The sequence below is a fragment of the Ursus arctos genome, unplaced genomic scaffold (genome assembly GCF_023065955.2).
Source record: "Ursus arctos isolate Adak ecotype North America unplaced genomic scaffold, UrsArc2.0 scaffold_5, whole genome shotgun sequence".
In the NCBI taxonomy this organism is placed as follows: Eukaryota; Metazoa; Chordata; class Mammalia; order Carnivora; family Ursidae; genus Ursus; species Ursus arctos.
Window position 1 is genome coordinate 52,270,292 of NW_026623067.1, and position 15,936 is coordinate 52,286,227.

The 15,936-nt window shown below is 41.8% G+C and overlaps 1 protein-coding gene across 1 annotated transcript in view; it reads left to right on the forward strand.

Annotated features, from left to right (window-relative positions):
- The window catches only part of RGS7BP (regulator of G protein signaling 7 binding protein), a 103,033-nt gene extending 87,298 nt beyond the window's left edge, over positions 1-15,735 (forward strand). Inside the window, exon 6 of the mRNA XM_026498897.4 lies at positions 10,216-15,735. Coding sequence (XP_026354682.2) covers positions 10,216-10,307 — 92 coding nt within the window. The 3' untranslated portion in view covers positions 10,308-15,735. The remainder of the gene's footprint in view (positions 1-10,215) is intronic.
- Positions 15,736-15,936: the final 201 nt, after the last annotated feature.

The window sequence follows — 15,936 nt, forward strand, 5'->3', positions numbered from 1 at the left end:
TCAGGGTGGAGTCAGCTTGAAATTCTCTCTCCCTCTGCCCCTCACCCTGCGTGCAGCACGTGCACACGCACGTGTCCTCTCTCTCTCAATAAATATTTTTTTAAAAATTAAGAAATTTCCAAAGAAAGACCTCTGTCATCTACATGTTTAGTTATCTAAAAGAAGTAATAATTAACATACTGAGATCTTACAGCGTGCCACTGTGATTCTGCACCCAGTTCCAAAGTGTGGGAGTGGTTTTCCACACCACCAAGAAATTCGTGGACACCACCACGGTGTCCTGCAATTTATCTGAATTCTGAGATGACCTGCAGGACAGCACCAGATCCCCTAAATAAAGGGCTACAAGACTGCCCTCCCCCACCACTTGAGATGTACAGACTGGAAGTTCCAAGGACCCCCTCCACGGGTTCGGTTAATTTGCTAAAGCGGCTCATAGAACTCAGAGAAGCATTTTACTTACTAGATCACCAGATGTCACAAAAGGATGTAACTCGGGAACAGCCAGATGTCAGATGCAAACATAGGGTCTGGGTAAGAACAAGCAGATTCCATCCCTCCCCCAGCACACCCTGCTTGCACATCTCCACGTGTTCACCAACCCGGAAGCTCTCCGAACCTGTCCTTTGTTGTTGTTTATGGAGGCTTCCTTACATAGGCGTGATTGATTGAATCACTGGCCATTGGTGATCGAACTCAATCTTCAGTTCTCTCTTCCCCAGAGGTTGGGGGTGGGACTGAAAGTTCCAAGCCTCTAATCACACATTTGGTTCTCCTAGCAACCAGCCCCCATCCTGAGGCGGTTTTTGAAAGTAACGTCATTAACATAACAAAAGACACCTTGGCGCTATCAGCCTTTAGGAAATTCCAAGGGTTTTAGGAGCTTTGAGCCAGGAATGAGGTGGAAGACCAAAGACATTCCTTATTATAAATCACAATATCACAACTACTATCCTAAATACTTCACATGTATTAACTATATTTGCTTATTTAATTCTCGTAATGTCTTTGAGGGAAATGCTATTAGTGTTTCCCAATTTACAGGAAACTGAGGCAAAGACAGGTTAACTAACTCAGCTTAGGTCACATAGACTGTAAGTAGAAAGGTTGGGACGTGATCCCAGGCAGTCTGTCTCCAGAGCTATCCTATGGGAATATACACCTGAACACAGAAATGGGGAGGTATTTTCACTAGAATGTAACTTCCATGAGGGAAGGGCCTCTACATGCTTCTGTTAACTATTATTGCATCTTCTGTACTCAGAGCAATGCCTAGAACATGGTAGAACGACACCCGGCATACACAATAAATGTTCGTTAGTCTGCGCCCAAATTTCATCCCCCACCCCCACCCCAAGGTCTGATGATAGGTAGGAAGGACCACCCTCAACACTCACTGAGCATGCGTAGCCAGAGCAGCCTGACCGGAAGCGTCAGCTTCAGAGAGCGCTACAGAGAGGGTGCGGAAAGGGTTTTGGAGTAAGAAAGAAACTCCTCTGGTTTCCGCTGATCAAAGCAGAGGGAGGACAGGGTGCTGCCTGGCTCTGAGAGGATTTGGCAGCCGAGCTGGAGAGACTGTTGGCTCGGGGAGCGGCGTGGCAGAAGGTGGAGAGGTGGAAGTGAGAACACCAGATGAAGAGGCCGAGACGTAGTGTGGCCCGCGCGGCATGGGATGGAGGCAGGGTGTCAGAAAATAAGACAAAGCAGGGGTGTGGAGCAGCAGTCAACTACCTCGAAGCACCCCTGCAGCGCCTGGGATCAGACTAACAGGCTTGAGCCCTGGCCGTAGTGCTGTAGAGACCTGGCCGTGGTTTCAGGAAGCAGACAGGGTGTAGTGATGAGAGGGCGCTCCGGCCACAGCCTGGAAGACTGTTGCTAGAAATGCGCATGGTGGTGGGGACTGGGGACTTCGGATGAAGGCGATCCTTGGGTTCGAATGCTGGCTCTGCTACTTACCAACCTTGTGTCCCGGAGTAATCCGTTCAGCTTCCAAAGATTTCAATTTCCTCATCCCTGAAGAGGAGATAAGAGCATTACTTACTTCAGAGGGCTGTTGGGGGGTTTAAATGAAGCACCGCAGGTCTTGTGTCTGCTCCCGACCTTGCCGAGAACAGACACTGGACAGATGCTTTATTGTGATGACTGTTGCTGGTATGGGTATTCTTTACCAGCCGGCCCAGCCAGCCTAGCTCAGGAGAATGCCCCATCATCGTCCAACAGAACAGCCCCGGCTTCCGCTCGTTGATCTGGAGCCCGCAGTACGGACGGAACATTGGTCCCTGGGACTTTGGAGTTGGAGTTCATGTCTGAAACTGTTCTCAGTTTCTTTATCTGTTTGGCAAGGTCCCCCATCAGGAGCATGGAGGCCTCTCGCTGTACCTCATCGTCAGCTGCCCAGGAGCACGCCTGCCAGGGCCCGCAGAGTGAATGGCACGTGTGCCGTCTAGTTTCTAGTCTAAATCAAACCATCCAAAACGTCCCCTCCACGTTTCATGAAAATACATCCAATGGTTCTGGAAACATGCACTAATGGAAAAACAGAAACTTCAGTTTATTTTCTTGGGACATTTTTATAATCATAAAGGGTAGAACTATTTTGTGTGACTTTGTATTCCTCTTATAACCAGAAAAAAGTAGGATTTTAAATACATTTTCAAAATATAATAATAGTAATAAATGATTGATACGGTGAGTAAAAACATGAGTGAAAAGGGAATAATCCAAATAACTGATACTCGGGATTTAAACCCTATATCTGTGTAGAGCAAGAAAAGGAAAAAGCTAGGAGATTCAAGGACCTGTTCGGGAGGGAATGAGGCAGTAGGATTTTGAATAATAATAAAACAAATTGAGGTGAAGGCTTCGATTCAGATAAATTCAGGTTTCTTCAGTTAGGGGGAAAATGGGACCCTCAGCATGAGATGCCACATCTCGGTTCTTTGTGGGTTTCATGGGGATCATAGCATGATGTCTCTAGGAGCTGACCAGTGAAGACAGTGGGATGTGAATCTGAACCGGAGAGTCTGAGAAAGCCTGAGGGAAGGAGAGCAGGTCTCTCGGGTCCTACAGAGAACATTTTTTAGGGATTGCATATGGCACCATTTTAATGAACAAATCAGCCAGATTGCTCTGTTTGACTCTGTATACCAAGCTAGACCATAAGAGCTTTCCCATGACCTTCCTGGAATTCTTTTGCAGCTGATCTGTTTATTCTATGGGTGTTGGTGAACATATCCAAGAAATGGTGTGGGGTGAAATGTGGAAAAATATATCCCAGTTCTTTTCTCTAGGACCTTATTGTCAAAACATCTTTGTAACTGGATGAAAACCATTATAGAAAACCATCTGGTTTTTTTCTGGCTTCTTACTTCCTTTCTCTTTTTATTCCATTTACATGTGTTTTGAAGCAGAGAGGGAAAAAAGGGAAAAGATACCACGCCTGGTTCCCTTTGTTCCTACCTCAAACCCTGACCAAGTGAAAATCCTGCCAGGCGGGCACTGGGGGAACCGCCCCTGGAAGCGCTTAGATGCGTGTGTTCTCCAGGCTCCACCCTAGTCCTCACCTCAGAAACTTCCATGTTTATTTTAGCATTTAAAGATTCAGCCGTATCTTCCCCCCTTCCTACCACAATCAAAACTGGACTCAACAACAGTTTGTTGTACAGTGATTTTCAGTGACAAATAAAGGAAGGGAGCCAAGAGCAGGAATTTTAATGCTTAGGAATTATGGCCTCGTTTGAGACAGTGCCTTTTCTTCCTCATCCTTCCAGTTTAAGGCTGGAGACAAAGAGAGGCACGAAAGAAAAGCGAGCTGCCCTCTTTCTACGGCAGCCCCTCAGCAGGCTCCTGACCACGTCCAGGTCTCCTGGCTCTCAGCCCACTGTTCTTTCCACTGCTTCAGCGCCTCTCCTGTCCTACATTCTGGGTCACTGGCAGTGCTGTAGGGAGCTTCATTAATTATGATAGTCTTGCTGTGTCAAATGGATTACAAATGGAACCACCTGTGGAGAGCCTGCAAGGTTACTGACAAAGGCTAAAAGGAGACTGGAAAGTGAAGGGCAAGCATCTTCTAAATGTGTGTTGTAATCAAACAAAACAAGTTGGCAGAAATAAATTAAGCCTGAAAGACAGTTTCACCTTTTCCAGAATTCTGACTTAATGAATGCTGTGGGGTGTGTTTGTATGTTCACTCTTGCCTAGAATTCGTTGATACCAGGCATTAGAATCAGTCTGAGGTGGATCCATAGGGAATTGAATCTGTTCTAGAACGGGTCCCCCTCCTGGGGACAGTGCTACTCCAGACTAAAGTGGATCTAGGAACAGTTCCCCCAGATTCATACTCTCAGTGCACTCCAGTCTGGAGCCCCCATATCCACTCGAGCCATGTCATGCAGCAGTGTTTGATATCTGGCTGAAGAACAGAAGGCAGTTATGCCCCCCGGTAGCCTAGAGATGATCTTTTAGGTCCTTTCGCCAGGGCCTCCTATAAAGACTTCGTGTGCTTCAGTCTGGTGTTACTCTGAACATTACTCTGGGTGGTTTTTACTCCGGCAGCCCCATATTCTCTATAATCTCTGCAACTTTCCATCCAGGATTCAGTATGCCATATGTACTTCCTCTCTCTCCTCCAATTAATTCACACCTCACTGATCACACATCACTTTCTTAATGCATTAGTCTATGTTCAGCCCCTACTCACAAATGTTACATTCCTACTCATCGTCTACTAGAGGAAGAACAGACGTTTTACCCTAGCATCTGGTGTCCCTGCCATCCTCTAACATGTGATGGTAACCTATAATGTGCCAAGTTCTGTGTCAGGGGCTGAGAAGATCTTTCCCTCTAGAGGTTCTCTATCTCAACAGAACAGGCTGGATGAGAATCACCTGGAAAGCCTTCCCAAATGACAGGCTTCCCCTCATAGAGATTGGGATCATGTTTTTGGGGTAGGGCATGTGAATTCTAGAAACAACTGACACACACACACACACACACACACACACACTCTATTGGACAAAAAAACTAGTGCTTAGAATGTAACAGGACCATAATAGCTAGACACAGGTCACTACAAGGGTATATTGGATTCTCACCTAGCCCAATGTGAGTTGCAAGGGTTGGGGTGTGGGATGGGGGAGAGGGTTGCTGGTATTGAGAATTGCTTTTTGGAAAGTGAGCTCAGATTTCTGAGGATGAATCAGAGTTAGTCAAAGAAAGAGATGGAAAAAAGAAAAGAAAAAAGAGGTGGAGGGAAAAAAGAGCATCTAGGCAAAAGATTCTGGATATTGAAGGTATATGAGGAGATGGGAGGACAGGGCATTTCGATGAACTACAAGCACTTCATTAGTTGGGAAAGTGGTTAGAAAACAGGCAAGGAAGACTAAAAAAGTAGGTGGGCCTATATCATTAAAATGCCTATAATTCATGTTAAGAGGTTGGGACTTTATCCTGAAGCCATTGGAGGGATTCAGTTAGGAGGCAGATGCAATAATCCAGGTGAGAAATGCTTAAGGTCTGACCTAAAGCCAGGAGGTCGGAGAAGAGGATATGAACAACTGGATGGGCTACATGAGAGAAAAGGCAGAAACAAGGATGAAACCCAGGTTCCAAGTTGGAGAGCAGGGTGAATGCTGATGTCTGTTCACTAAGTCAGAGAGAACAGAGGAGGAGCAGTAGAGATAGAAGACGATTGAAGTTGTGGAGATGGAGGAGCTCCAGGAATGATACTCGGTGGTAAACAGCAGGTCGTATGCTGAGGTGAGACGTGTGAGCTGGGAGGCTGGAAATACATATTTAACCATCATCGGCATCATGGTAATTGAAGCCTTCAGAATGGTTGACACCACCCAAGGAGAGTGTGCATACAGCAGAGCCTGGAATACCACAGTTTAAGTTTTGAGGGGAAAGAACTGAAGTTTACAAAGGGGACTGAGAAGAAAATCAGAAAAACATTATGAAATAAATCAAAGAAAGTTGCAAGCTAATCTTGGAGGCACTGGCATTTGTCTAAGAAGGGAGGACTTTTCTGGAAAAAGGAATGGCATGCGTAAAGCCAGAGAGGCAAGAGAAGGCACAGTCCTATTTAGGGAATTCTATGTATTTCTGTTCTGTACTATTCCCTCCTTCATGCACCTTTCAGTCCACCCTTCATTCTGGACTGGACTGTTTACTTGGACCCAAATTCAAGTTGCCTCTGACCTCCATGACTTTGTTCACACTGTTCTCTCCATCCTGAGAGCCCCTCTCCTCCTTCATCAAATGTACAAGTTCTCCTCATCCCTTGTGACCTAGCATGAATACCAAGACCTCCATGATTTTCCACAATTATCTTCTTCCTTCTCCACTTGGGAGTAATTCCCCTCTTTGGAATTCTCATAGCATTGTATCTGTATCTCTCTTATGGCATTTTAATGAAGCTTCCTAGTTACTCAAGCAAACATTCTTGAGACCAAAACCACCTTTGTATTAGGATCCATCAAGTATCATCGCTGGCACCCAACATGGAGCCTGCACTTAGCAGGCCTTTGATTAATGCAGGGCTTCTCAGAGTGCAGCCTCAGGACCAGCAACATCAACATTTCTGGGAACTTGTAAGCAATCTAAATACTCCGGCCCCACTCCAGACCTATTGATTCAGAAACTCCAGAGGGAGGGCCAGCGATCTGTACTTTAACACGCCCTCAGATGATGTTCAATGCAGCTAATGTTTGAGAACCACTGGGTTAGCTGAAGGTCTCTTTTTTTTTTTTTCTGGAAGAGAAATTTGCAACTACAGTTACATTCTCCTGATTCTGAGAACATAGCACTTCTCCTGATTCTGAGAACATAGCTTGAAATTGAAATGCTCAGTTGATTATTTGAAAACTTCTTTTTATGTCCTTCTGTTTCTTAACATATCATCCATATAAGAAATCTTGTATTAGCAAAAGAAATTTGAGCAACAGACAAATGGTCTCATTGTGCCTTAGGGGATTCTGGTATCCTTGGCTTCAGTAGTATCCAGGAATTAAGCTTCAAATGACCAAGATTTGAACTTGCTGATGGCTGAATTGTGTATTCTCCTTTCCTTTCGCTTTCTCCTCTGCTTTCCTCCCTCCCTTTCCCTTTCTCCACTTTTCATTTTCACATCTAAAACTGTCCTTGGTTACAGCTGTCTCAGAGCATGCACTTCAGAGAAAAGATGCTATAAAAGTCTCAAACGTTCACCATAAAAATCAAAGGTTCCCCAGCAAGGTCAGGTGGATTAGCCCAGAAAGCTGAGAACGAGTCGGGGAAACATTCCATTTTGTTCACAGTCTTTTGGCAGCCCAAAATTTCAGAGACAGGATTTCAATCAATGTGGAAAGACATCTTTCCTTGGAGTTGAATTCACTCCAAACCATTCCAGGCATACTCACTGCTGGTGAATTTCAGCATTTACTGCTGGTGTCAGCTTCCTAGGGTGTAGAAAGCTGCTCTGAATTTCTGCCAAGAATTTTTGAGCTTTTGTGTCACCTCAACCCTAGGTGATGATCAGACAAGCTCTGGGCTAGGCGAAGGTGTCACAAATGCTCAACAGAGATGCCCCAAACCAGCAGTCATCCTTAATAGGCAGCCCGTCATTTGCTTAACATCTGAGCACCTTCTCATCGATTCTAACACTTCCTATTCATGTGACGGCTGTGTGCGTGCGTGTGTGTGTGTGTGTGTGTGTGTGTGTCTGTGTGTGTAGCACTCAAGTGAATGTATATGTGTATATCTACTTAGCTATACATAGATAGGTAGATATGAAAAGAAGGCTGAGTGAGGAGAATTTCAATAGCACAAAAGGTTTTTTGATTCACTGTAATGAATGCACAGATACAAGAGTCAGTCTTGATACAAATCCCATAATAACTGCGTATAATACCTGTGTGCTTTTCATACGTAAAAAAAGAGAACATGGGAGCACACATCCCACAAGAGCATACACATACCACAGCATACACATATATGGTTTCTTTGTAAATACAAATTGTAGGAGACATGTCCTCACGCAGTGGGAACAATACACATCGGCATTGCATTTTACAATATATGGTCATTCCCCAAATCTCTTAAATGTTTGGAGAAAGGGAAGGATATATGGACATTCAGGAAACAGACCTTCCAAATCTTCAATGGAAATAGAGAGATTTTTCCTCCCTATAAATATCACCACCGTTTTTGTGATTCTGTTCAAGGAACCACCGAATTCCTGGGGAACTTGTGTTTCGGGTAGTACAGTCAGTATCCCAAGAAATACCAAAAGATGAAATTCTTTACTCTTCAGAGTCTGCTCTTGGCCATATCCAGTTAGGTTAAGTTCATTCGTCATTTGGCGGTTAGTAAGGGTCCTAAAACCGATGAGAAAGTGAGTTATCATTTCTTCCTGTTCCAAACAGACCATGATTCATCTCTGAGAGATTCTCCTGAGAAATGAGGCTCCCATATAGTGTTTGACTTTGCTTTCTGAATCTTAACTATTTGGGGCAAGTTTAAGTATAAAACAGAGAGGTCCTATTTTTAGTCTCAAAAATGTTGACATCCAGAGTATAGTGAAAAGCTTTTCACCACAGGAAGGACAAAGAGCATCCTCTTTTTCTGCACATTCACGGGATATGAATCTTAAGAGTGAGTACTAGTCTGTGAGACCGGGAGAGTGCACTGTATTTGATTAATTTGATGTGCTCGGCCGGGGCGCCTGCTTTCTTCCCCGGCTCTGACTTGCTACTCTGGTTCTATCTAAATGTATAGCACAGGGCACCATTCCAAGGAACACTGTCCACTTGGTGAGTGAGGCTAATTTACAAATAAGTATGACACATGGCAGCCTTTGGGGAAGGCGAGGAAAAGCCCAGACACTTGGGTGACGCAAATGACGTAAGAGGACTGGGAAACCAGAATTTGTGTTTGTTCTTGATAGTTTACTGAGCTGTCTAGGCTCAGTAATCAAGAAAACCCACCCTCATCCACAAACTGGTTTTCTTGAAGTGGCGCACATCTCTCACTTTATCCGCCCCTTCGTGCAATTCCTGATTCGGGGCTCTTTCCCAAGGTCCTATATCCACCAGGTTAGGATGGGGAAAGGAGGGAGCCCCTTAGCTCTGCTCTGGGCTGGCAAACGCCTAGGTGCGTAACAGTTATCAGAGCCAGCCAACTATTTTGTGGCCCCTCTCTCCAGTTTGATCATGACCTAGTACTCCCCCCGCCAAGTGGTAATTTCCAGATCATGTCTGTGTGGTCCCTCTTCCAGCCTCTGGGACCAGACTGCCGGTTCTGCTACAACAAGGCTTTTTCTATCCAACCTCTCTTTTGGGCTGCGCTATTTTTTTAAAACCCAGCTCCCTAAACTGAATTTGGTTTACTAGTTTATTTCTTCCTCTCCTTGTCATCGTGCTAAAAATTTTAACCCAAAACTTACAAATTCAACAGCTGGCAATCTTAGAATGCCCTTGTGTATAGAAATCTCTAGAAATCGCTAGGCAAAGACTCAACAAGGAACAGTTGAGAAACTTCTTCCTGAGGCATAAAGTAGGTAAGTGGAAGCAAGACAATGGTCCTCTGTAAAGGAAAATAGTTAATAGTAGCTGTATTTATTGAGCACTTCCTCTGTGCTAGGCACGTAGGACACCAGCCAAGCTTCCTGCTTCTCATAGATTATTTCCCATAATCTTTATCTACGGTAAGTATTATTAAACCCTATTTTACATACAGGAAAACTGAAGCTTCCAGTTACATGTTCAAAGTCACAGAGCTAGGAAATAGCAGAGGTGAGTTTAGAAAAGAGGCCGGCCTTACTCCAAAACAGGGGCTTTTTCTAAAAAGTTACACATCCCCCAACTGAAAGAGCGCCTCCAAGCAGCTTACATTTAATTCTAAGCCATGGTTCTCAACTGCAGGCTACGTGCCCACCCCCCCACCCCCATCACCACCAAAAAAAGAACATTCTGCCGCTATCTGGGGACGTTTTTGGTCGTCACAACTGGTGGCGCACTGTCACTGGCATCTAGTGAGTAGACAGGGCCAGGGAAGCTGCTAATACGCTACAGTGCTCGGGACAGCCCCAACAGCAAAGAATGATCTGGTCCCAAATGGCCAGTAGTGCTGAAGTCAAGAAACCTTGATTGAAAAGATGAGGGATTTTTAAAGCCAATTCATAAAACCCAGGTTATTTTGTCTGTAATTCACTCATATGTACATTCTGTCCCATCACAGATGACAGCAGCCTTCTAAATCTAACTCCCTACCCCCTGGTTAGAAGACGGAAGAGAAGGTTCTTTGGGCTGTGTTGTCTGGTCTCAAGCTAGGAAATTCCTCCTGGAAACCCACCATTGCGAAGACCTGAAAATATCGCAGAACCTGAGGACCTCCAGACAGCTGAACCACAACTACTGGGTTTTGACTATGTTTTCTAAGCTTCCTTATTACTTTTATTCGCCTCCCCCTGCCCTTTTAAATGATTTTACATTTGAAAGCAGCTGCTGTCAAGGGGGAGAAAAAAAAGATTCAAAAAGCAGGCTGTTTTTAAAAGGATTTTTAAAGCTGACATTGTGCATGTCTGCTCCAAACCATACCATGACAGATGCTAGAATTATGGTTTTTAAATTATTTAAAGGTTTTTTTAAATGTATTATACAGAGAAAAATTATTTCATGTATAATAGTATATCTTTAGCTCTTGCTGATCTCATGTGAACAATTTACCATATATGAAAGTCTCTAAACATAGAAATCTATCTAAAACTACAAAACTGTGTTCAAAAATCCAATCTATTAATATTATTAGAAATAATATTATAATCGAACATATACCACCTCACCTATTGCTTTGTCTGCACCCATTTACATTTAGTCTTCCATTCTGTCAGAATCCAAGAGCTTCTACATAAAGATATCTTAATTTATAATGCAACAAAAACCATATATGAAACGTATTTAAATTTTGTAAATACACAATAATCCTAATACCTTCGTACAATGCACATGGGCAACTAATTTCCTTTGATCCAATGGTGTCTTTTTCAGCTTCTTGGAGAATGAAGTAATCCAGTTAGAAAACGGTGTAGTAACATATACAATTACCCTCAAATGTAAAATTGAATATTATCACATTTTGTTCTAATTAAAATCTGAAGCATGATGTCTGCACATCAGCATAGTGTTAAATCTTATAGGGCATGCTGGAATTAGCTCAGATCGTAAAAATATTTAACATTTTACGTTAATAAAATCTTTTTAGTTAAGCTAAGCTTGTCTCATTTTAGATGACTATGCAGATATGACTTTTCCAATGTGTACTTGGTGTCTTGTCTTATGCTTAGAATCTTGAAAGCAGGACACATTAAGCAATACTATATTTTAGAAAGGAGGAAGCCACACGCTTTTTCTGCTCATAGCTCTGTTATGATCTTCCTCACGAAACCTGTAACATGGTACAAATTTTGTTGTATTTTCCCCTGTTCTTCCTTGGCCCGTTACCCAAACAGAATTTCCCTTGGGTTGAGAGATCAGGCCTTTGGACTTCTTCTCTTGCTTTCCAAAATCTTAGAAATCCTAAAGTCACACAAGAGGCACAGGTGTCTAGTCCAAAAAAGGATGAGCTAGATTCCTCTCAGTGGTTTATCCAAGATGCATCTTTAATCCCGACCCTGTACTTTCTCAGTACTTATGTACACAGGCATTTATATGTCCAATATTTTGACACAACAACTAAATATACTTAAGCTGTTAGCTTTAGTGAAGATGAAGGTAGCTGGATAGGAACTACTAGAATAAATCTTGTATTAGATTGACCTATATGAAACTGCTGATATTTGACTGTTTTGACCCACAAAAATGGCAATTTCATACGGTTCAACCTAGTATCTGATGTTGTGAAAATTATACTTGGAATTGTCTTCTAGCTTTTGTGATTGAAAACAAAAGGATGAGAGGATTGGGAGAGATCTCAAAAGGCTATGCAGTCTCTATTTAGATCATACTAGCTGGTTTTTGGCCTTATTCTTGGAGTCCAGAGTTGTGTTCCAATAAACTGGTAATTAACACATGGTTATAGGTACACCTGACCTCAGACAAAGAGGTATCCTTGGAAGTTACACGAGAAAATCACAACTTTCTTAATCAAATATTTGTAAAACAGTTGTTGGAATATGCTATTTAGAGACTCTTAGAATGAACATCCCCTTGCAAAGTAGGTACCCACGCCCAGATATATCTGGTCTGCAAACCCTGATTTCATAAAGCAGGTTTGACTAAAGTTTAATATCTTTTTTGAATATGGTTCATTTTTATCCCCTGTGGTTAATTCATTTAATCATTTAAGGTCCATTGTTTTAGAAATTATAAAATAGCCCAGTTGGGCCCGCTCTTGGCTCCCGTCTTTGCCCTCACCCACCTTTCCACTATACCGAACCCTTAGCTTCAATCTGGTTCCTATTAGTTCATGCCAAGTTATTAACCGATACGCCCAGCCTTGGTGTTCAGCACGTTCCTCTAAATGCTTGACCCGAATCACTTCTGCTTGGTTAACTTGTGCTCACTCTCGCCTTAGTCTCGGTATGAAAGGAATACTTACCTCCTGTGCCATTGTCCTTTGTACAACTGAAGACTGTTAATAAATTCAGGTCTCACCTCCAGGTCTGGGAGGGCTATAGTCGCTATTCATGGAGATGGGAATTTGTCTAATTCCCCAGCTAGGCTTTCCATAGCTAAGGTAAATAAATTCAGCCACCTTATCTTTTATTCATAGTGCCTGTTTCCCAGACTTTGATTGGTTTTGTAGTTCCTGTGGACACACTCCAAGATTTATAGGTCTCCTTTCACTAGCAGGTCCTAAAATTAAATTTAGTGCTCCGAGTCGTGATGACCTACACTGGCTCATAATGGCAATAGACAGCTCACCATCTCCCATTAGATATGCCAACGCATCTCTTCAGGAGCTGACCCCACTCTCCTCTCACCTACCAAAGGACTTTCTCAGGTGTCGTCCATGAGATAGAAGTCTACTGCCTCGGCCTCCTGCTGGTAATTCGCTTTCAGATTAGCAATAATACTGAGCTGATCTCTAGGGGTAAGGTGAGGACACTGAACCCATTCCGTTGCATGTACTCACATGCTGAAACTGGAAGAGGATGTCAGCTTTTTCTGGCACACCCTCACCCATTTTACCACCATAATTTTAATAGCCCGTGTTGATTCATTTCTTTTCTTCAGATTACAGAGGCAATATATGTTCTTGGTGGGAAACCAGAAACATACCATCAAGTATAAAGAAAATAAAAGCCACCTGAATCCCACCACAATCATATTGCTTAAAATCACATTTCCAGGCTGTAAGTCAGTCAGTGGCTGGGGCCAAAGGCACTTGTAGGTAAAGTGCGGGCGATGCCCACAAGGCCGAGGTATCACTTTAAAGTATCTGCCCACCCATGTTTTGCACGCCTCCAGGAGCAGATCGACTGCAAACTTCTGGTTGAGCCATTGTTCAAGGGTGCAAAGAAGACTTTAGAAGTAGCACAGCCCTGATGCCTCCTCTAATGAAAGTTCTTAGGGAAATTCTAAAATCCTGCCGGATGAGTTTGTTCCTCGGTGCTCCTCTAACCGTTGGATACTTACTGTATGGCAATACTGCCACCTACCGAACGCTGAGCTTTAGAAAAAGAAGGGAAAATAAATGCAGAGAGCATAAAAGCATCTCATTTATTTTAGACAGCAAACAACGGGCCAGATTAACAATGTCCCATATGGAATTCAGATTCTGGAAGTCTCAAAGTTGAAAGGGTGGAGAATATCATCCAGACTAACTTCCCATGCCACACGCATACACCTAAGCACTGTGTATCATTTCTTTGTATTCTAGGACATCACCAAATGCAAAATGCTCAGCTTGCAGATAACTATAGACAGGATGAGAAAAACCAGGGATGTTATTGGCCCATAATAAATCATTATAATTAAATAGAAAGATCAGAAATAAACCCAAGAACACAGAAGAATTGAATGCATTATAAAGATGGTATTTCAAATCTGTGAAAAAAGTTAGATTACTAAATAATTTGGGATGACTGGTTGGCCATGTATGGGGGAAAATACTAGATCTATACCTCACAATTTCCGTCAAAATAAATTCTAGGTGAAGTTAAGATTTAGATGTTAAAGCACATAAGCATATAAAAGGACTAGCAGGCAATATTAACAAATATTTACGTAATTTTGCTATGGAAAAAAAAGCGTTTCTAAGCAGGACAACAAAGGAAGAAACCAAATAGAAAAAGATGGATAGATTTGACCAATTAAAAATACGGAACTCTTATACGGTAAAAAATAACAAACCAAATTAAGAGAAAACAAAATTTGAAATATATGCAACAAAGAGCATAGATCTCTAATATATATCAAGAGCAAACTCCATTACCCTTGGGAAGTTTCTATGATGTACAACCTTCCCAACCAAGTGTTCCCATTTCATTGTTTCCCCATTGCACTTTTCAAATTATTTTGAAAAGTTTGTCTGTTTATCTTCACTAAACTGAAAGTTCAAGAAAGCAGCAGCCATGTCTTTTTCGCTTACTGTTATATCCTCAATACTTAACACAGTGCTAGACACAAAGCAAATACTGAAAACATATTTATTGTGTGAGTGAATAATGAATGCATGAATAAATTACATTTTATCATCAAAAAGAATCAAACTTTCCAGTAGAAAATTGAGCCAAGGACACAAACTGGCAGTGTACCATAAATTAATGAACTAATAATAAATATGAAAATATTTAACTAGTAATCAAAAATGCAAATTATTACAATATATTCCTTTTTATGTATCAGAAAGACAAAGGGTATAAAGAATTATAGTTCCCAGGGACAGGACATATGGAAATGAACATTCTCTCACAGAGTCAACAAGGGTGTAAATTGATCTGATCTTTCTGGAAAATATTTGGGCAATATATTTTTTATGCCAAATACTTCCACTTTAGGGAAATTCTCCTCAACAAAAGCCAAGAAAAATGAACTAAGATACATTCATTCATTATTCAAAAAACATTTTAAAAAAGGATGTTTATAGGAGCATTATTTGGAGGAATGGAAAAAAATATAAGTAAGCCTACAATATAGGGTTGGTTTAATATGGTATATCCTTTCAATGGAAGACTGTGCACCAATTAAGAGTAAGCACTAAATGTATAGTCATGGAAATAAACAGCTATATTGTTAAATGAAAAAGGAAGTTACAGAAGAATATAGTATGTTTCCATTTAAAAAGTGTACATATACATGTGTGCGTTACAGCATCCGAAAGGATATTTGCTAAAATGTTAACAGCATCTATCTCTGGGAGGTGAGATTTGGAGCAACTCTATTTTCTTTTTGCATATCTGTAATTTCTGGTTTTTCCACAATGAGCATGTAGTATCTGTATAATTTTTTCAGGGAATAAACAACAATGTTCATGATATATCTTAAATGAAAAAACACGTTATAAAACAGTATGTATAGTATGACACAATATTTGTAAAAAAGAAAATTATATATAAATATATCTATGTATGTATATATATGCATAAGAAGCTAGAAGGACATACACTAAAATGTTAATAGTAGTTATTTATGGGTAGTGGGATTATGGGTGATTATTTTTTCTTTTTGCTTTTCTGTGTTTTCTAATTTTTCTACAATGAATATGTATTCCTTGTGTAATAAAAACTAATAATAAAAGTTTAAAAAAAATGAAAAAGTGAGACATTGTGACCCCACTTGCTCTCATCCTGCCCACCAACCCCCTGGACTTAGTCCTCCTCGTCACTGTGTGGGCTGTGGGGATAGGGAGAGGAAACACCAGGCCCCCATCACTTTGGGAAGACAGAATAGCAAGCCAGACAAAGGGGATGTAGGGGGAAGAAGGGAAGAGAGAAAGAATGAATTAAGTGAAGGCAAA